Here is a 21,493-nt window from a genome sequence, read left to right as displayed (position 1 = left end):
AGGGTGCTGCTGATCAGGAGTGAAGAGCATTAGCAGAGCTGGGAGAAGGGGAAGCTTGGACCCACCTACCAGCACTATATCCAGCAACATCAGCGTTCCACTTTCGTAAGCATCAAATAGATGCAGAGGTTATTAAAAGCTACCTGTAGGTGGAGCAGCCAAGCACCCAAGTGTCAGGAAACTATTCACCAAGGGAGGATGAATAGATCCTCCCACAGGATCATGAGCGAATGATCACAGTCAAGACAGTGACACAATCACAACCACCACTGACATGCTGTTGACCACTAGGGGTGGAGGAGGGGCACTGCATCTGGGCAAATCAACAGCAATACTTACAGCTCCACCAATCTGTTCAGTTTGGAAAACGCCCCTTCCTGGATCCATTTGATCTTGTTTCTGCGCAGAATCCTGGAGGAGGAGAGAGAAGCTTTGGTGAAAAGCAGCCCTGAATTTCCCAGTTACTTCCGGGGACTTTGATGACCTTAGAACTGAGCATGGCATGAAGGCGATCTTAACACTGGAATTCTGAGAGGCTTGTTTGAGGCCAGGCACCCAGGCCTGCTCTGTTCCTTACATAGCACATGTTTACTGCTAAACTTGTGCCAGTCCCACTGATACACTCACATGGACCCAAACTCCACATCCAAACACTTATATTTGGGGAAGAGCAGCTCCAGGGTCGAACTGTGGGGTTCAGGGACAGCTCACAACTAAACACAGAATCAGATGAGTCCGTAAGAATCTGTCGGAGTGTGAACCAAACAGAGCTGACAGTGCAACCCAACACTACACAAAGCTCCAAGCCAAATTCAGGAACTCAGGACAGTCCATGGTCTGCAATTTGGGCACCTTTGGTATGAACATCCGTATCCAGTATTGAATGAACCATGGTTTTCCAGTGCAGCCACACGAGCCACAGGTTGTGTCACTTACGGAGGTGGCAGTTTGGAGGAAGTTTCAGTGCCATCTCTGGATTTGACACCCCTCCCCCCAGGCCCTCAGTGAAAAATTAAGAGAGGGATAAAACTGAACAACATGCTCAGACAACTTCCTGAAGCCCTGAACATTTGTCCATGGCTCTGGCAAGGAACTGGAACTGCTGCTGCCCTTGCCACATGGAGGATATTTCTAGACCTCTCGTACCTATATATCAGCTACTCCTACTACTAGCTGAACTATGGAGCTCAGCTCCCCAGGCTGGGAGCTGTGGTACAGGAGGTCCTGCCCTGGATGTGTGTGTGCCTTTATTGTCTATGGAAGGTATTCTTCAGCCCAGGCTGCGGCTGCCATAATTGAATACCCACCCATGGGGAGTGGATGGGAATGCTGCATTGGGAGAGGCTCACATCCTTGCCAAACATTTAATCTAGGAATACCCACCCCCGCTGCTTAGTTATCAGATCCTCACTATCACCAGACCTCAGCTAGGCTGGGATAGTTGCAGAGAGAAGACAGAGTGAGGGAAGGAGGGCTGGGGAAGTTCTTCCTGCTGTTCCACACCACCCCGCCTATTAGCCTCTTCTTGTCTGTTTCATCTCCTCGTAAAGCTGTCACTTGTGCTGGTGTCATTGGCAGGGCGTGTTTATGCCTCCTGTCTTGCCCTGGCTTATGTTTCCATGACGCTGACACAACTCTTCTTAGAAACACATTCCTGATCAAAGCCAAAAGTGCTTGGTTGCTTGGCTTGAAGGAAGCATTGCATTGTGGGGAGGAAGCCACTCACTCTCCTCTCCTCTTTGGCAGCATGGGGCAGGGAGAGTTCTTGCTAAGGGAACACAGCGTTCAGCCTCTTGAGATAAAATGTCTAGTGGCCTCCTCTGTGAGCCGTACAGGCCGTGTCACCTTTCTGTGGCTGAAAATAGGTCCTTCCAAAGCATTCGTTCCTTTGAGAAGGTACCAAGGGGGGGAGCTGAGGGTGGATCATTGACAACGTCCCCTGGAAATCACTGCAAAATACAAACGAGTCTTCGGTCTGCAGTCCAGCCCCCATGCGACACACCCATGAGTCTCCACCTCAGTCCATTTGTTAATAGCTGCTCACTTCTTACTTGCCCACAGATGCCCTGGGAGTAATAAGCATTGGCAGTGCCCACAAACGGGTTAGAGAGGGCAGGGAAATACGAAGCGCCATGCTCCGAAGCTGCATGCCAAAGACGGGCCGGGGCCCAGCAAGGCAAGTGAAGTGCTGGAAGGCTGCTACTTCAGTGGAGACTGTACTGCTCCCTGCTTTGGGGTTCCCACACTGCACACACGCTACAAAGCCATCAGCCTCACTTAGGGTATGTCTAGATTGCAAGCAGACACCCCCGGCTGGCCTGTTTCAGGGGCTGGCAAGGCCGGGCTAAGGGGCTGTTTAATTGCAGTGTAGATGTTCAGGCTCTTCTTGGACGCTCCCACTTCACAGGGTCCTAGAGACCATGCACCAACCGAATGGCTACACTGAAATGGCTACACTTAGCCCGAGCCATGTGAGCCCAAGTCAGCTGGTGTGGGCCAGCCACGGGTGTCTAGTTGCAGTGTAGACAGTCCCTCAGTGCCAGGGTGCTGCCTCCAGAGGGGGCAGGAGCATACAGGGGCAGAGTCTGGGCTCCATACACAGACAGAGCAGGAACTCCGATGAGGCAGAAGTCCTGGGTACTGAATGTGCCGCCAATGCTCCATCAGCTGCAGGGTTGTTCCCAGAGGGTCTGGGAAAGCTCAGAATTACAAGGTTTCGTAGAATCGTAGCAATGTACAGCTGGCAGGACCTTGAGAGCTCTTCTACTCCAGTCCCCTGTGTGGAGGCATTTGGAAACACCTGGGATCACTCAGAAAACGAGGATGAAATGCATCAATTGGAATGTTTTCTTGCCTATGAAAATGCCTTTGGAAATTAGCTCTTTGACAACTCAGGCTGCAACAGTGCCTAAGTGTTTCAGGTGAGAACAGGCATAATAATAATAGCACGAGTTAGAACAGTATTTTGCACACTGCAGTTCTTGATTACTGCTCCGGCGTGCTTAACTTGTGTCCCGCGTGCAGACCGAGACGGTCCCTGGTTTGTTTGTACCATCACAATAGCAGCTCACACACACACTGGCTGTGTTACTGCAGGCCTAACAACTTCTAAAACTCAGGGCCAACATTTTTCCCATGCGGGTGCCTAAAGTTAATTAAAATTAACTAATTAAAAATGGGCTGATTTTCAGAGCACCAGCAGCTCTCAGTGACTGTAGAGGACAATCAGCACTTCTGAAATGCTGCCTTAGGCCCACACTGCTCCTTTATCTGAGGCGCTCAAAGTGTTTCACAAGCGAAGAGCGAACAGCCCTCTGCTCATTAGCCCAGGTGGCCTAATGGGCCTTTGCCATCTCCAATAGCCAGGGCTCTATGATTAATTATTTAAGCCTCCCAAATCCCTTGCCAGGTGAACGAGTAACTGGGCGCATCAAGCTAAAAGTAATGGGACTTACTTGGGGATTATACCATTGTTAACACAGCCTGGGGAACGAGGAAATCTTCCTAAGGATACAGGAGGTGATCTTGCCAAAGCCACTATGAGCTACTGTTCAGATAAGCCTGGGATTTACTCACCTACTCCAATCCGACAGCTTTGGGAAAGGATCCAGTGATGCAGTCCCAGTGCCCTGGATAATAATCACCCCCTCACTTTGGGAAGACAGGCTTGACTGCCCATTTCATTTCTTCCTTTCATGCCACTGTCCCATGGACAATTTGTAGCTTGTGTATATGAACAACATATACAGGCCATGCAAGTTTATTAGCCTTATCTCGCAGGGCTCCAGAGGCTGAGCCTTCTGGGAAATATATCAACATCATGTTTAGGAAAACTAGACTCTAGGACAGGGCTGCATCTTCTCTGGGAGAATTCCTTGGCTTTGTGAGCTCCTGGAAAGCACCAGCACTATAGCTTGACACTGTAAACGAACACTGCAGGCCCGATATGAAATTGACCAAAAATAGGCTTTAGGGACGAGGAGCCAAAAAAGAACTGGCAGGTGTTTAACAGGCTGAGAACCTACTAGGCAGGCTTTATATTTTTCTTCTTTAAAAGCCAAATGTGAAAGGGATGTTAGTGCTAGTGAAAGGTTCTGGGTGGAGAGCGAATTGCTTTGCCCACACAGCAGCTACAGCGTGGGCAGCAGAAAGGTGAGCGCTCTCCACATACCACCCTCTGCCTTAGCCTTTGCTCCAAGGGTATTAGCTCACTCTCCATGGTTTGTGATGTGCAGCAGCGGCTCCAGGCATCAGCGCTCCAGGTGCGTGCCTGGAGCAACAAGCCACGGGAGGGGGGGGCACCATGCCGGTCCCTGCGAGGGCGGCAGTCAGGCAGCCTGCGGCAGCTTGCCTGCGGGAGGTCCGCAGATTCGGCGGCAATTCAGCGGCGAGTACGCCAAAGCCGCGGGACCAGCGGACCTCCCTCCCGCAGGCAAGCCGCCGAAGCCGCGGGACCGGGGACCTCCCTCCCGCAGGCAAGCCGCCGAAGCCGCGGGACCGGGGACCTCCCGCAGGCAAGCCACCGAAGCCGCGGGACCAGGGACCTCCCGCAGGCAAGCCGCCGAAGGCAGCCTGCCTGCTGTGCTTGGGGCGGCAAAAAAGCTAGAGCCGCCCCTGGTGATGTGGACAGGTGTTAGCCTCACCAGCTCATGTCTCATTGGTCACCGAATGTCCATCAATGGCTTTTGCTCATTACTAACCTGAGCAGATGTTAAAGCAGTGAACTAGAGGTGAAATCTCTGGACCCCATTACCAAGTTTAAATGCAGATGTACAACCGATATTTAAAATACCACAAAATTGTCTCTATTGTTGCTGTTTATAAAACATAGGTTGTGTGCCACAAAATGGATTCAAGATGCCAGATCTGCAGCAGCGACAAAGCGGCCTAGCTCTGTTGAAGTCATTGGAACTGCACTGATTTATACTAGCTGAGAACCTGGCCCAAGTTAGCTGGTGTTACACCCAATTCACAGCATGACCCAGCTGATAGATTCCCCCCTGCAGGTAAGGGTTGAAGGTGTGACTCCATAGTCACGCCAGATCCCACTTTCCCCCCCACACATTAGTGTACGGCCAGAGGAGGGTTGGTACTCACAGCACAGTGAAGGTGCTGCATTCCTGGAACACTGAGCTCCTCAGAGCATGGATCTGGTTTCCTTCCAGCTCCCTAGAGAAAGAGCAGTAGCTGGGTTTCCGTGGATAGCAATTCTCCTTATTCATCCCCCTCCAACCTCGATGTCCTCGGCCAGACAAATTGTTGCTTCTCCCTGGACAGAAGGGAGTCTGTTCCGATGCCACCCGTGAGAGCAGAGCTCCTGACCCCAGCTGCCTGGCAGCGGTGTGAGGACTGACCCCAAAGATCCTGGTCCTGCTTTGTGTATCACTGTCAAAAACTCCACTATCCCCTCATCCCCCAGGCTCACGACCTCCCTATCCTCTTTTGTTTCCTTTCTCTGACACACGCTCTCACTATGGCCTTTCATTGCTTCCTCTCTAATATCCGCCCTGTCCCCTCGCTCCCCTCTGTTAAAACCCCCTTGCTTGTCTCTCGCCTGCTGCAGCCTTCTCCTCTCTGCCCTTCCAGTCCAGCCAAATCACCTCAGGCTAACCCCTGCTCTGATCGCATCTACCCCTCTGCCCTGCAGAATACCAAGAGACACAGCTGCTTCTCCTCGCCCCTAGCCTGCACTGGGATACCTCCACCCAACCCGCTCACAAGAATGCCACTGGCGGGGGTGGGCTGAGGTGCCTGTGCTTTACTCTGGCTAACCCAACGCCACAGCCTCCGCCAATTCAGACACCAGATCTCCACGCCAGGGCAGGTACTCACAGCCAGCTGAGCTTCGGCATCTCTGCACATACGGAAGTGTTGGGCATGCTACTCAGGGAGTTGTTCAGCATGTACCTGGTTGGGAAGCAATAAGAAAACCTATATTAATGCCTAGTACATGTGCCCAGTACACAGGTGGGATTGGCACTGCATTCCTGGCACAGTCACTAATGCCTCTGAGCCTGAAATGCAGTTACCCATCTATGCTGAATACAGTACGGGCAACATGTCACTAGGCCTGTCCTCACAGTCTGTCTGTCATAGACAGCTCTCCAATGGCTCCCACGGTAGTAGGCAATCACACCCCCTGCGTCCAAAGATCACAGGTCATTGAGCCAATCCATTGCACAGACATTAGTGGTTGCTGTTAGTTTCACTCATTTCCTTTAGAATACTGACACAGATAACCACAGTTTATAGATAAGATTATCTTCAGCAGGGTTCCTGTGGAAATAATGGCATATGCTCATGTAATGACAGACCATATCCTAATGCATGCATACAAGAGGGCCAAAATCAGGCTGCACAGGCAACCCATAGCAATTGCAGGGAAAGGCTGGCTCAGTCTGCGTAGCCCTGGCTGGAGCATGCTTGCTGCAGACAGCAGCTTCAGAGAATGTAGCTCCCCAACTCTAGCAAGGCTCTACCAAGCAGGTGGGAACTTTGATTTTTCAAAGGTTTATAACTTGGTCGAATGTGGGTAGTTTTTCCCAACAACAACAAAAGACACATCCCTGCCAAATGTCAAGTCCCTGCTTCAGGGCATGGAGGTGCTAGAGCTTCTCAACAAAATGGTTGTAGGAATATTTTTTACCATGGGCAAAACAAAGCATTTTCCCCTAATCTTGTTTTGGTGAATGGCTGAACCATTTTTGCTGAAACATTCAGCCTGAGGTACATGTCTGGCATGGAAAAATTCAGACAAACAATTAAAGTTTGGCAAAGTTGTAAGAAAAGGAAAACAGGGTCATACACTGTGAAGTATTGGGTGGCACCAGCAGCTCTGCCTATAATTAAGTGCCAGACACTGAGATCTTTATTCAGGCAAAACTCCCAGTGGAGATTTGCCTGCATTAGGACAGAATGATAGTGGTAAGATTTGGCCTAAAATACAGTGCAGCAAGAGAAAGGAATGGTATAGCTCAGTGCTTCTCTACCGGTGGGGTCACAAACATTGTGGGGAGGGAGTCACTCACAAATAACAATCTGGGGAGGAGGGGAAGCGCAAAACATTGAAACTTTTAGTACTATCTAAAGCAAAGGTGGGCAAACTATGGCCCGCAGGCCACATCTGGCCCACAGGATCATCCTGCCTGGCCCTTGAGCTCCCAGCCAGGGAGGTTAGCCCCCGGCCCCTCCCCTGCTGTCCTCCTTCCTCAGGCGGCGGAGCGGCGCGCTCCTGCAGAGCAGAGCGACCGTGTGTCTAGCTTCGGCCGGGCAGCACGGCTGCCAGACATGCTGCTCTGAGTGGCATGGTAAGGGGCCCGGGGGGTTGGAGGTCCTGGGGGGGCAGTCAGGGGACAGGGGGCAGTTGGATGGGGTGGAGGTTCTGGGGGGGATGGTCAGGGGACAGGGAACAGGGGGGGTTGGATAGGTGTACAGGCCCCGGGGGGCCTGTCGGGGGCAGAGGTGTGGATAGGGGTTGGGACAGTCAGGGGACAGGGAGGAAGGGGGGGTTATATAGGGGGTGGAGTCCCAGGGGGATGGTTAGGGGTGGGGAGGTCCTGGGAGGCGGTCAGGGGACAAGGAGCAGAGGGGTTGGATGGGTCAGGGATTTTGAGGGGGCAGTCAGGAGGTGGGAAGTGGGAGGGGGCAGATAGGGGGTGGGGGCCAGGCTGTTTGGGGAGGCACAGCCTTCCCTACCCGGCCCTGCATACAGTTTTGCAACACTAATGTGGCCCTCGGGTCAAAAAAGTTTGCCCATCCCGATCTAAAGCAAAGAAAATCCTGCTTTTCCGATCCCCACACTCCCTTTTCCTTCAAGGTAACATATTCTGTCAACCTCTTGAAACATACACATACATTGTATAGCCTGAGCGTTATCGCTGATACATTTTTTCACTCTTATTTTTATAGTAAATGTAATGAGGTCATGAAAAATGTTCACTTTAAGTAAGGGCTCACCAGCCTGAAATGGTTGAGAAACACTGGCCTAGGGGATGGGAATGAAAGATGCCGCATCAAGGACATTATGGAAGTGGGACCCCCAGAGAGCCCAGAGGACTGGCTCCAGACTTACAGAAAGTACAGAGATTTCAACCCCACAAAAGTCGCTGGGAGGATCTTGGCAATTCTGTTGTTATCCAGCATTCTGGAATGAGAAGAGGGAAAGGTCGTGACCCAGAAGAATAGACTTTAGACACAGAGGCAACTCCACAGGAACAAAGTTGGGGCTCTACTAGTTTAGGAAGGAGAGACTGTCTCACAGGCTTACATTTAACTCTAAATTGTCCCTGCGGGAGGTGGTTTCTTCCCTTTCTCCCTGACAGCAGAAATTCACGTAACATCAGCTTTCTCCTCTCCTTCACTGCCTGGTCCCTCCTGCATCCATCTTCGTCCCCCACGGCCAAGCCAGAGGAGATGAGTACATAGACCACCCCACCCCTTTGAATTTCCACCCAGAGCATTCTGGCTAATGTGCTTGCTGGCTTCTTTCACAAGCAGGGGGCTGCTGGATTTTTTTTCTTTTGCTACAAAAATAAATGATAAATTAAAAGTCCACTTGGGGAATTTGAGATTTAAGGGCACATCCGGCTCCCCTGAAGATTTTGTGGCTGATTGAGTGAACTGCTCCTCAGGTTTTTTCTAGGCTATTTAAGGGAGAGGTTGGCTGATCATGTGGCAAATGAGGAGGACAGGACTCTGAAGGGCTGGGAGCCTGGGAAGTTCTCTCTCCAGGCTGAGCTAAGCTCAGTAAGGCAGCCATCTTGCAGAGCAGACATTATTGTTCCACTTCGCGAGTGATCCCTGTATGGGCTCCATATGCAGCACCACAGACCCGACAAAGAACTGCCTGGGTGATAGGAGATAGAACTTCCCAGCACTTCAGAGTCCCATCCTCATAATTTGCCACATGATCAACCAACCTCTCCCTTAAATAGCCTAGAAAAAAACCTGAGGAGCAGCTCACTCAGGGTGGTCCAGGGTGCCAATCCGCCACAAAATCTTTGTGAGGAGCCAGACGTGCATATGCACATACCCTGCCATGCCTGATCAGACCAGTATTTGGTCCACCTAGGCCAGTATCCTGTCTCCAATAGCAGCCAGCAATGGATGCTTCAGAATGTGCAAGAAATCCCATGTGGGCAATTATGGAGTAACCTGCCCAGAGAGAATGTTTCTTCCTAACCCCACAGGATACCGGTTGTTTTATGCCCTGTTGCAGGAAGGTTTATATCTCTGATATGCTTAATCCTGTCTAATATCACTGTGATGTTCTCCTTATCCATAGAGAGGTCTAATCCACATAGGAATCTTGCTACGTTCTTGGCCTCAACGGCATCGTGTGGTGTGGGGAGAGACAACTGCCCAGCCTAATGAATCCCACTGTTCGAGGATTATCCCTGATATTCAGGCAAACCTGGCCTTAAACTCAATTCCTTCCCCTTACTCCTCATTGGACCCCTGGGGGCCACCCAATGGAAAGAGGCACTTACAGCCATTCAAGATTATGCAGATCCTGGAACACTCTTGGCTTCAGCTCAGTGATGTTATTGTGACTCAGGAACCTGGAATTATTAAAGAGAAGAGAAGAAAAGTGACCATGAGTTGATGCTGTTGGTTAAACTAGTTTTTATTTATCATCCATTCCCCCCCAGCAGCTCCCCTCAGCCTTATTTTAGGGGTGTGAATGGGGATATCCTCAAGTCATCTGCATTTTGCAGGGGCAAGCCTGATTTGGAATGAATGATGTGGGGAGGGGAACATGAGAGAGAAACATTGGTAAGAGCCAGAAGTCCTCCCTCCCCCAGAACATGGTGCTCTAATTTCAAACATCGTTCTTGCTGGGGATGGTGGGTTCAGCCACGTGTGCTGCTAGCCCACGTGCGTCCAGACTGCGTTCATTCTGTGCTAAGGGGGCTGAAACACGGAGACTGTCAATAGCCCCCTCTCCCCTGCGACCCACAACACAAAAACCTTTTACTCACAGCATTTTAAGCTTGAAAAGTCCAGCAAAAGCCTGGGGCATTATTGACTGGATTTCGTTGTACTGTAAGAGGCTGTTTACAAACAGAACAGAAATATCTCAGGGTTAATAGGGTTTCCACAGTGCTCCCAGCCCCTCCTGGTCCCCAGGAATGAATAAAACCTGTGTCACTTCTGCACAGAAGTACAGAGCGCTAGGAGCCCAGCCCACTGCTCAGAGAGATCAGGACTAAGAAATGAAACAGACTCTTGCACAGCAATGTACAGCACTCCCATCCCCAGGAGCCCAGGGAATGAGAGACCAGCACTGGGGATGGACCACAGTGAAGGGGAAGACGTTTTTATGAATAAAAAATACAGGACTGGCAGTCAGGAGTTGGGGGCTTGAGTCCTGGCCCTGCTAACAGACTTTCTGTGCAACTTTGGGAAAATCACTTCCGTGTTCTCTGCCTCAGTTTTCCCATCTGAGGGGAGTGAAGATGAAAGAACAAATAAATGCTTGGAAATCATTAATGGCAGCTCTGAGATCCCGGTGCACTAGAGACAAGCATGGCACTATTATTATTATTACAAGCAAGGACGCTAGGCTGGGATCCAACTTGAAAGAACAAAATCTGTTCTGAGTGATCTCAGATCATAAACCCGCCAACATGTTAGGCTGGAAATATCTTGTTTACCCAAGTGAAATGACTTGTAGAAATGTCTTCCAGGACAGAGAGCTATTTGTTGTTCTCCCCTCTGTCATTTAACAGCCATGCTGGACTCTGAACCTCCCATACCCCATGTTAGGTGAGCAAAAAGATCACTTTGATTCCTCAGCCCCCCACTTAGCACATTATAATGGAAACAGTGCAGGAAGGGCCCATGATATCTATGACAGATACCCACGGACTTCAGTGGGCACTGGCTCAGACCACATACGAAGCACTGACAGAGCCAGCTAACCATGGCTCAGTGATAACTAACTAAGGAACAATTGTAAACAAGGGCTTACCCAACCCTCCCGTTTTCTCTGTTCCTCTGACTCTGAAGCCGAACGCTCAAGAGGTGTGATGGTGGATTATTAAAATGAGAAAAGCCGCAGCCTCTGAGGTCACTGGGCCCTGCCAGGCTGAAGAAGTCAAGGTCATCATCTCTCGCCTAGCCAAACTGGCCCTGCATAATAGGGGCTTATTCTTTTAAATGTGGTGCTGCTGACTCAGCAAATGTGCTACTCTTCCTCCCCCCTCCCCCACCTCCGTGCCCTTGTCGATGATCCAGCCACTCTGAGGGGGTGATACTTACAGCTTCTCCAGACTTCTGTACATGATAAACTGGTTGTCCCACAGTGAGTGGATTTTATTAGTCTTCAGATCCCTAGGGAGGGGTGGAAAGAAAAATCAGGGACCATGGATCAGGAAATACGCCATGAACAATTAAGAAATGCAGGTCTCTTTACTCCCACTAGCCTCCCTCCAGTTAAAGTCCCCTCTTCCTATCTTATCTGAGTAACGTGTGTGAGAGGTGTGGCCTCTTTGCTATCCGTTACTGATCGCATTTGCCAACAGCACTTCTTGAATTGCGGCATCATTTTTAACATCTCAGGGTTTTGAGTGCTGCAACCCTCTCCCGCGTGCCCCCTCCCCGCCATTCCTGTAGGCAAATGGTGTTTGCATGCTCAGACTGAGTAGCCAGGCTCGTTCTGCCATCTGTGCATGCCACTCAGATGCCAAAACGCTGCATGGCCCCAAATATTGGACATGCCAATTTTTTAGGCAAGGTTTACAGCCCCTGGTAGAGCTGTGTAATACCTGCAGCGCATTCATCCTTGGAAGAAAGGGGCTAGAGAAATGCAAAGGGTCCATTATTTAATGCCAGGGAAAGACAACAACTCAGTTCAAACAAACGGATGGGAAATTCATTCAGTTTGATGTCAAAATCTTCTTCTTGCCTTCACAGCAAGCACTTTGCAGTTAGGCTAATCTGGGGAATAAAGCCTGGGGCTCTGGCCCAAAGGGTCACAGTTTACCAGCATCTCTCCAGCTATTAGTGGCTTAGACCTCTCTAGCCTGATTGGCACAGAGCACCTGGCAGCAGCATCTCCAGTATTAGAATGCAGCCTCCTGGGTTTAATCATAGAGGATTAGGGAAAAACTGAGATTTGAGCATCTGGGGCATCCTTAATCTAAGAGATAAAGGTCTCCTTGTGATAATCCCAGACTCAGTTTGCTAGATAACACAAATTTCTCTGCATTATCACCCTTGGAACTATCTTCCGCTGCAGCCTTACCACTAGGTGGCACTACCCCCTTGATGATTGATGCTATGCAGCACAGTCAGGTTAAAAATGGGAATCACCAGGGCGAATTTCCCACTGGCTCCAATTTTGCAAAGAAAGGGACACATTTACCCCATGGTGGCCCCTGTTACTCACAGCTTCGTCACGTTGGAGGAGACCCAGGGGACGCTGTGCAAGTTCTGGCTGGTGCAGTCTATTGTCCTTCCCGAGCACTGGCATTCCTTTGGGAACTGGTCGAGCACTGGGGACACACACAAGGGAAACAGTGAGACTGAAGACAGACAGGATCTCAGTGTGTGGCTGGGCAGGTGAGCAGATAAAAGAACACACTGGTGCACAGAGAGGGGTCAGGGCTGGCTGGATATGTCGGGGTCAAAGCGGCAGGGGATGGCAGACACACTCCTAAAGAGCAATGCGGGGGCAGTGGAAGAATGGAAGAGGTGAAGAGAGGAGAGGCAGGGTGTGTGAAGGGAGAGGAGACAGAAGGGGAGAGATGCTTTCTTGAACTTCTCAGGTCTGGGCTGGGAATCTCGCAGGGCCTGCCTTGGTTGGGGTATTTCAGCACATCCAGGCCTGGACAGAACCAAGAAGAACAAAAAAGCAGATTCACCCTGGTGGGAGTGAGGGAGGGTGAGTTGAAATCCCCCAAACCTGAGCAATTTTGGGTGGGGCTCCAGGGTGAGATGTTACCAACTTCCCAGGATCCCATCTTTAGGGCTGGTTCAAACCTCACAGGGTCACGAGGTAGCACCTTTGCCATGCAGGGGCGACCCTATCCCACTCCAGAGGGAGGGGCGTGAGAGAGGGGAGTGAAAGAGAGGGATGATGAGAGGGGAAAGGGGGCAGAGAGAGCACAAAAGGGGAGGAAGGGGGGGAGACAGGAGGGATTGAGCAGTAGCATGGGGAGGCTGGGGAAGACACAGTAGAAGAGGAGGGAATACAACGCCAGCCCCAGGAATGGAAGTACTCACCACAGACTGGGGTCTCCTCTTCCTCAGTGGCTCTGCTGCCCTTGGTCTGCTGCATGTCATCCAAGATCTGCAGCCACCCGCTATTATCCACTAGAAAAGAGAAGGCAGAAGTCATGCGGGTTTGTCCGGGCCCCCCCTCTATTCACAGCAGACTCACTCACTGCTCCTCCCCATGCCCAGCTTCCCCCAGGCTCGCCCACCCCCACTCTGATTCCTGATCTTAGCACTGGGAACCACGCGCCGCTTGCTCAAGAGACGTTTACCTCAGTGCTGGGCCTGAACCAAACGCCTAGATCAGAATACCCCTGAACTGGGAGGGAGGGAATTCAGAATCTGAACTGAAGCTGGTTCTTGCCATTGGAACCCAGTTTTATAAGCCTTAGATCCGACTCCCCTGAAACATGGCGTGTTCAAAACCTGGATCCAGGCCCATGTTTGGTGACTTCGGCCCATCTCTAGTTTACGTTAGCTCCTGTCCACTGCCTCTTTGACTCTCTACTGTGTCCTGACAGGATATTCCTCTTCTGCTGGGTCTTACATTCCTACATTTAAGGCTGGGGTGATCTCCGTCTGACAACCCCTTACCTAGACATCTCTGTCATTATTAGAAAGTCAGAGGAAATTGTACTCTCCCAGTAAGAGGTTTATACCTTCAGTGTTAGCTGCAAGGCAGACAGGTAACCATAAGTGACCCTTAAAGTCCGTCCCTGTGTTCATGTTCCCAGAATCCCCCTGAATATATTGGTGGTTCTGGATCTGGGATTTCCAGGTCCACCTGGTTTATTAACTACAGGGCATCTGCCTTTGGTCTGGTGGCCAGGAGAAATGGAAAGAGAGGGCAGGCTGTGAGGGTAGCTGATTACCGCAGTTCTCTTCGTCGGCTCCGTTGTCGCAGTCCTTCTCTCCATTGCAGTGCAGGAGCTGGGGTAAACAGACAGACAGGTTGCCACAGGGGAACTGTCCCAAAGGGCAGGAATAGCTGTCCAGCCTGGAATGAACCAGAAGAGACTCTGCCAAAGGAAAGCAAGACACAGTCAAAAAGCATCCGTGAACAGGCCAGTCCCCTGTCCTTGCCTGCGGCTGGTTTAAGACCCACCTCTCACCCTTGGCTTACTCGTGCTGATCTTGCCAGGACACGGTAACCCATCACTGTCTGGTAGCCTGTTACTGCACCTTAGCCCAGTCCCATCTGGCATGACTTATCAGTGAGATTCTATCAACACCAGTCCATCTGGACCATGCTCCTTGATTGTTCAGATGTCTCCCAGTGCTCTGGCAGGGTCTGAGACCTGCAAAGAAGAGACATGCCCTGACACTGTAAGAGCATGAAGAGATGTCTCACCACAGCCAAGAGACATTTCCCCTCCTCCCTCTCAAATGAGAGAACAGGAAACAGAAGCAGTAGTAAATTCTGCACCTCCATCCAACGATTCCATCTGGGACAGTGGAGGCATCTCAGAAAACGCTTGCAGAAAAAATCATCATTATAAAAAGAATCCAGCACAGGTCAGCAGTGACGGCAAGATGTGCCCGTCAAATGGCTGTTTTGTGGCCGATGTGAAAGACATGCCACAAAATCACCAGGACAGTTAATGCTAATAGGTGCTGCTATTAAACCGGATTATTGCTATTTACTGAGGACCATACAGCTTGCTGCTGTACTTTATGTAAGGGGAGAGCTGGTTCTTGTAGTACAAAGCTCACAGTGGCACTATGTTCGATACAGACACAGACACATGGTCTCCTCTTGTAACTTGGTTAATTTCATTTTTAAATCCTCATTATCTGCTGAGTAAATGACCCTTGAAATGCCTGGCAGAAGAGGGGTGAGATCCAGGAGGGATTTGGTTGGTCATTGAGGCTGAAATCCCCTAGGGGGTTGGGTCTCATAGGGATGGATAAGGCACATTGAGGGGGATGAGGAAGGGGAGCCATGCTGTGCCTGCTCTGAGGAGAAATCAAGGCCATTGGTCTCCAGGACTGTCAATCCAGCATCTTTCCCCACCACAAGAAAACTACAAAGGAGGACACGAAACGCAACACTGACTTCTCGCCTGCATGTCGCAGCTGGTCCAAAGTGTCCTCCCTCTGGGCTTCGGGTGTCAGGACTGCTCCACAGGACGTGGGCCATGCTCGGTGGGGTATGTGTGAGGTGACGGGGGCCAGCGACAATCAAGAGAAGGCCCTTCAGGCAGGAGGTCACTATCAGTCCTACTCTGTTTGGAGCTGAAACCCACTTATGTTCCAAGGGGGAGTAAAATAACTCCTGCTGGGTTAGACATCAGATCTCCAGGGCTGGCCAGGTTACTTTCAGCCGACACTGGGTCACTCCCCAGTGAGACACAAAGGAGTTGGAGATCTATTAGACTGTGAAATGGTGGCTGCTGTACCTTTTAGATCACTGAAAATCAGACTGGAGAATAGGCTGTCGGGGCCAAACCTGCACTGGCCCGGGGGCTGGACTAGATGGGACCTCAGCAGAGGAGCAGGAGGTGGCTTGACTCACACTGGCTGCTCCTCTAAGATGGCAGCAACCTCAGGAAAAGGTGTAGAGGGACCCTCTGGTGTGGGGAGTGACAGCCTCTTCTCTGGAGTGGTTCCAGGTGGCACGGCAGAGAGGCAGCTTGGTGTACAGGCAGAACTGGGAGCAGGAGGTCTTTCCATGGAGTTACGTACGCCAAGGAAAGCAGAAGAGACTCAGACACATTATTAACTACAGTATAACAAACCAGCTCCATAGCCCTCTGGAAAAGCCACCCTCCCCTGAGGTGCAGTTCACTCCCTGTGATAATTAGCCCCACTAACTTAAACCTCTACTTTGCTGAGCCCTTTCCGTCAGGCAGGCTCTGAAACGTCAATCAGAGCTTCAAAGCACCCCAGCCACTCAGCTCTGTTCATTAATATCCTACAATTATGTGTGTCAAAAGCATTCTCCAGATCAAGCAAAATGTTTCCATGCACTCGCCTTTGATCAGGGCCCGAGGAAGCTATCGCAGTCTATGGCTGTGACAGAACAGTGTGAACAGCCCGGGCTTGTCATTCAAGGTTTTCTGCTGCTGCTAACATTCCCACAGATAGCGGCTGACGATCTGTGTTTAACACTGAAGACGCATCTATTAGCTGATTTCATAATGTGGGGCAGTGAGTGTCAGTTCTACCACTCACCATTTCACCTGGCAATGGATGTGCTTTGGGTGGTTGGGTCATTTCTCCTCTCCCCTTCCCCCTCCCCGAGTCCCACGGATTCAACTGGTACATTTTACTGAGACGATTATGACCCCAGAGGCAAGCTGTAATAGAAAGAAGAGGAATGTGGATACAGGACTGGCAGCAGGTTCAGGGGTAAGTGATGACACATGGTATAAGTCGGTGTCGAAGCCGGCACTGAGTCTGAAGCAGGCCCTGCCCCAAGCAGCTTGCAGTTTAGCTTAGACAGTGACAGTCCAAACAGTCAGAGGTGGGAGAGAGGCATCAGTCACAGTCGACGTTGGCCCGTGGGGGAAGGCAAGGGGAAGGAATTTTAAAGGGAGATCTGTGAGTCTCAAAGAGGAGCTGCAGGAGAAGACTGTTCCAAGTGTAGGGGCACGTGGGCGGTCTCTATACGGGGGGCAGGATGCAATAGAAGCACAGACAGCCTGCTATGTGCTTGGAAAGCTGCCACAGCTGCAGGGTAGCAGAGAGGGGGGTGACCCTTTCCTCCCTTCCAAGTGACCCTCTAAACATGGCTTTATTCTGGGTCAGTCACAGGGTTATCAGATTCCTAGGGGCTATCAGAATTTCTCCTATTGGTGGTGAGGGGAGTTAGATTTTTCAGCAGGAGTCACTGATTGAACTCTTAGGCAGCAAAGATCCCAGTTTCTTGCCATGCCACTGACCTCAGTGACCAGGGAAAAGCAGAGAGTGCGCTAGAGCCACAGAATTGATTCTAACCAGAACGGTCCTTCCGTGAAGCACAGACATCTCTTAGGGTTTGGCCCATTTCTAGAGAGGTGTTCCAGAGGACAAGGAAAAGGAGCGGCTGGAACTCAAAGCAGTTTGCAGACAGGCTACACCGTAGAAGCTTCCTCTGATTTACTACTCCCGTGGCTAACTACAGCAGGGAGCACACAATATGCACAGTGACCTTATTTATAGTGCAAAATAGCACCCAAAAGCTGCTACACCCTGGACAGACGCAGTCCCTAGCCTGAACAGTTTACAGTCTCATGGTTTGTCTTACCCAAAGGCTCAGCTGCATGAATTCCCTGTCTTTTCACAGGCTGATGCTGCCTGGATCGGAAGTATTTTTCCACATTAACTCAGCATTTCAGCAGCCTCTCCATAACAACTAGTTGGAGCAGCAAATCAGCAAACCCTGGCCGGGTCCCCAGCTGTATATCGTCCACATGGGCCCTGAGGACCCGTTAACCTTTTATCAGATTTATTGATGCATCTGGGACATTTGTTCTGAGGGAAACATGGGCCCAAAATGCCTGCAACACCCGCTGGAGCTAATCAACATGATTAAAAGTGTTTAATATTTGGAGCAGCAATAGACTTTGAATCCATGAATCTTTCTCTAAAAACTGGAGCTTTCCCAAAAACCGCTGGAGAGAGCTACATCCATCCTAGGCCATAAAACTGATCCGAACAACATTTCTAACAGCAACAACCCGTGCTTGTCCTCCTTGCTGCATCTTAAGTTACAACACAGAACCATTTGTGGGCAAAGTTGCAAATTCTAAGAACTGTTCTAGGTAGAGCATGGGCACGTCAGGCATGTTCCAGAACCTGAGAATTAATCCACCAGTTGGGATCAAACAGAACGCCCCCTCACCGCCGCCCCAAGCTCTTTCTTTCCCATTTTGAAGGCAGCATCTGATGTTAGCTGGGGAGTATTCAGTATCACACGTCAATGTCTGGGCATCTCCAACAGCTGGGTCTGCTCTCCTTCCATCAGAGCTGGAGGCACCTCAGGATTCCATTACAGGCTCTGCCTGGGGTCACTGTCTCCATTGCAGAGCTCTGAATATGTAGTTCTCTTATTTAAAGTGAATGTATTTATCTAGGCTCATATCAGACATCAAGACGCGTCTGTCCTGAGCTCCAGACACCACCTCTGCCCCAAAAGCCTGGGGAGACAGATGGGTCTTGTATCCTGCCCTGAAAATCAGCAGGATCAAGCCATTTCAGCCAAAGCAAGGAGTCCGTTCCAAAGTGGAGGGCTCCTCACAGAGAACACTCTGCCATCAATTAGCCTCCTCTCTCCTATACCAAGGGGGTTCGAGCTTGAGCACCCCCAATGCCACAGAAGAAGAGAGCTGCCTCTGCAGCATACAAGTCTCAAGCTATTCAGGGGGCTTTGGAGGTAAACACAGACTGCACCTGGAAGCCAGCAGGCAGCAGCCAATGCTGACTCTGGAGCCCTTGTGCCATGTACTTCCAACGAAACAGACCATCGTCGCAGTCTGACGAAGTTCCCTATGTAGGCCACGTTGCAGCAGCGTAACATGGAGGAGACAAAGACATGGCTTTTGGTAGCAAAGTCCATGTCAATAGCATGCTCCAGGCCAACCAAGGATGAAAAAAGCCATTTTGGTCACTGCAGCTCCACCAGCCTCTACTAGCAACGCTGGACCAACGATCACCCTAGACGTCAAACTCTGACCACACCTGGCAGACACACCTGGCAAAAGAAGGACTTCCCCTGCCAACCAACTCCACCACAGTTTTACCTGCATTGACTTCAGACATGTAGCTCTCATCCATGCCCTGGTCTCAGACACTGGGCAAGGCTTTCAACAGCACTGATTGGGTCAGATGAGCTGGAAATATAGCTGGGTGTCATCACATTTCCTCATCAGCCCTCCCAACAGCCCCATAAACTCATTGAACAGGAAGGGAGGCAAGGTGGAACCCAGCCCCCTTAGGGATGCTGAGCAATTGCTCATCACCAGCCATTGGGAACTTTCAGTAAGGAACGAACAGAGCCCCAAGATCATCCTTGTCCACTCCTGCTACTTTCTGCAGGAGTCTATAGCCTCTCTCAATGAACGGTATCAGAGGTAGAGCTAACAGTGACAGTATAGACATCTGCTTTTCCTACAACATGATGGTGAAAATCTACCGGACTGATAGCCCTGGAGATTGATGGTCCACAAAAGAAGTACAGCCCAGGTAGCAGCAGGGTAAGTGTCCCTCAACAGTGTGACCAGCAGGGTGAGAGGAGAGTTCAATCTCCATGGTTCAGTCAGTCCATAACTTCTGTACTAAACATGTCTACAAGGGAATCGAGAGATGTTATTTGTATTTTCAGTGACGCAGATGCCTGCCCACTGGGAGATGGGCCGAGACTCACCGTTTATTTCATGGAGGGGATGGTCTAGCTGTCCAAGCACAGAACTGGGTGCCAGAATTCTTGAGTCCTAGGCTTGCCTCTGACTTAGGGGAAATCATTTCTCTCCAGAAAAGGGGTAATAATATTTCCCTCCCCCATAGGCAGACTGTGAAGGTTAATTCGCTAATGTTTAGAAAGGGCTTTGAGGTGAAAGGCTCCATGACTTACTGACAATCCTCAAACCTTCTCTGGTTCCTGATCCCGGAAATGAATGTGACGTGCTCTCCCAGCACCTTCTAATAGATCTTGAATTTCACATCCACAGAAATCCACTGGAGGCACCTTGATCAACCCCAGCTTTCCGGATCCCTTTCAGTCCCTGCTAATGACACCTCTGTACTAATCATTGGCTGTGACCGGCTGGGAGGCGAGTGTCAATCTGGGTAGAAGGGAACAAACTTATTTGGGGTCCCTCACTTCAGAGCCTGAGATACACTCATGGCTAGAACATCCAGAGTAGTTCCCACAGATTGAATCCAAGCTTAATGCACCGCCAAGTTTCCCTTCAAATACAGTGGAGGGTATTGGTTGCAAAAAATACAATTAAAGAGCAACAGGAAAAAACTGCAGTGGCCGATTACAGCCTTGTCCTCCTGGGGTTAAAACACTGCAACCACTGTGCAGAAGAAGCTTGAAAACATACAGATCGATACCTCATGAAACAGCATGACCGTGCCTCAGCTCTCTCTCACTATGAATGAAGCAAAGGTGTGTGTCACCTCTAGTTCAACGAGTTGGACAAAGAATCTCTTTTCTCTTCTTACAATACAGCAGATGTAGAACAAACAGATGGTGCAAGAGTCGATGGATGAGTGGGGCAAGCATACTGTGTTGTGCTAAAGGTCTTCTTTTTCTTTTCATGGCACTAGAAGAACATCAGAGATTCCTAAAGATGCAAAGTTTCAAGATATCATCTCACCTTCTCTCCTGTTCTATAAAACACACTGATATCGTCTAGAAAACCTTCCATCTCTCTCTCGAGTCAGTGCCCTCCTGTATCAAAGAATGGCTAGCAGTAAAGGTTCAATTTTCTAAGGCTGTTCCCTACCCTTAAATGCAGAGGGGAACAATACTAGGGTTTGATTGCTAGCATAGGGCCCAATGCTAGAACTCTTACTAATGCATGTAGGCCCAGGGATTTAAATTCTTATGTGGTGCTTACATACCAAGGTGTTAGTCACCCTGGGAATACCATAGCTAGATTATAGACACAGACTTCCTGTGTGCGCTTGGGTAAGTCACTTAACCTTTCTGTGCTGCAGTTCTCCAGCTGTAAAAATGGAGATAATAGCACTTCCCTACCACACAGGGACATCGTGAGGATAAATACATTAAAGACGGTGAGGCACTCTGATAATGGGGGCCATATAAGTACCTCAGAGAGTCAGGACGTGTAATATCATGAATCACCAGGTGGACTACTGATTAAGGACAATCTTACAAACTCTGTTGCACTCACTGTACAGGTAGTTAGATCTTGGAGAAATGTACAGTTTTAGCTGTGAAGAAGTTCTTTCTATATGCTGAAGAGACCACCTGTAAATTTTAATTCTTGCCTGAATCTCTCTGATTTGAATAGTTTCTAGGTAAGCAGCTTCTGCCTTCAGGGAAACAAACACAAATATTGCATTTTGAGTTAAATTATTTGTGGGGAACACTCAAATTGTCTGGAACACTTGCTTACTCAGGGACACACCTTTGTCAGTGACAATCTGCTTCACGTACTTCAGATGGTGCTTGCATGAACAGGCCAGATTCAACAGACTTCGCACTGTTGCTGGGCTGGGCAGCTGGCCACAATTTTGAGGGGGGCGGGGAATAAATACAATCCATCATTGCTTCTGAAGCTAAAAGTTTGAAGTGAGCTGGAAAGGAAGCTTGAGCACAGAG

The 21,493-nt window shown here is 50.0% G+C and overlaps 1 protein-coding gene across 1 annotated transcript in view; it reads right to left on the bottom strand.

Moving 5' to 3' along the window:
* The window catches only part of LOC120371386 (relaxin receptor 1-like), a 31,259-nt gene extending 12,284 nt beyond the window's left edge, over positions 1-18,975 (bottom strand). Inside the window, exons 1-11 of the mRNA XM_039487068.1 lie at positions 18,942-18,975; positions 14,091-14,237; positions 13,228-13,317; positions 12,392-12,497; positions 11,263-11,334; positions 9,981-10,052; positions 9,489-9,560; positions 8,072-8,143; positions 5,833-5,907; positions 5,098-5,169; positions 340-411 (exon numbers count right to left, since the gene is read on the bottom strand). Of these exons, the coding sequence (XP_039343002.1) occupies positions 340-411; positions 5,098-5,169; positions 5,833-5,907; positions 8,072-8,143; positions 9,489-9,560; positions 9,981-10,052; positions 11,263-11,334; positions 12,392-12,497; positions 13,228-13,317; positions 14,091-14,237; positions 18,942-18,975 (884 nt within the window). The remainder of the gene's footprint in view (positions 1-339; positions 412-5,097; positions 5,170-5,832; positions 5,908-8,071; positions 8,144-9,488; positions 9,561-9,980; positions 10,053-11,262; positions 11,335-12,391; positions 12,498-13,227; positions 13,318-14,090; positions 14,238-18,941) is intronic.
* Positions 18,976-21,493: the final 2,518 nt, after the last annotated feature.

This window comes from Mauremys reevesii, linkage group 9 (genome assembly GCF_016161935.1).
Source record: "Mauremys reevesii isolate NIE-2019 linkage group 9, ASM1616193v1, whole genome shotgun sequence".
Lineage (NCBI taxonomy): Eukaryota > Metazoa > Chordata > Testudines > Geoemydidae > Mauremys > Mauremys reevesii.
This window is presented reverse-complemented; position numbering and strand designations above follow the sequence as displayed.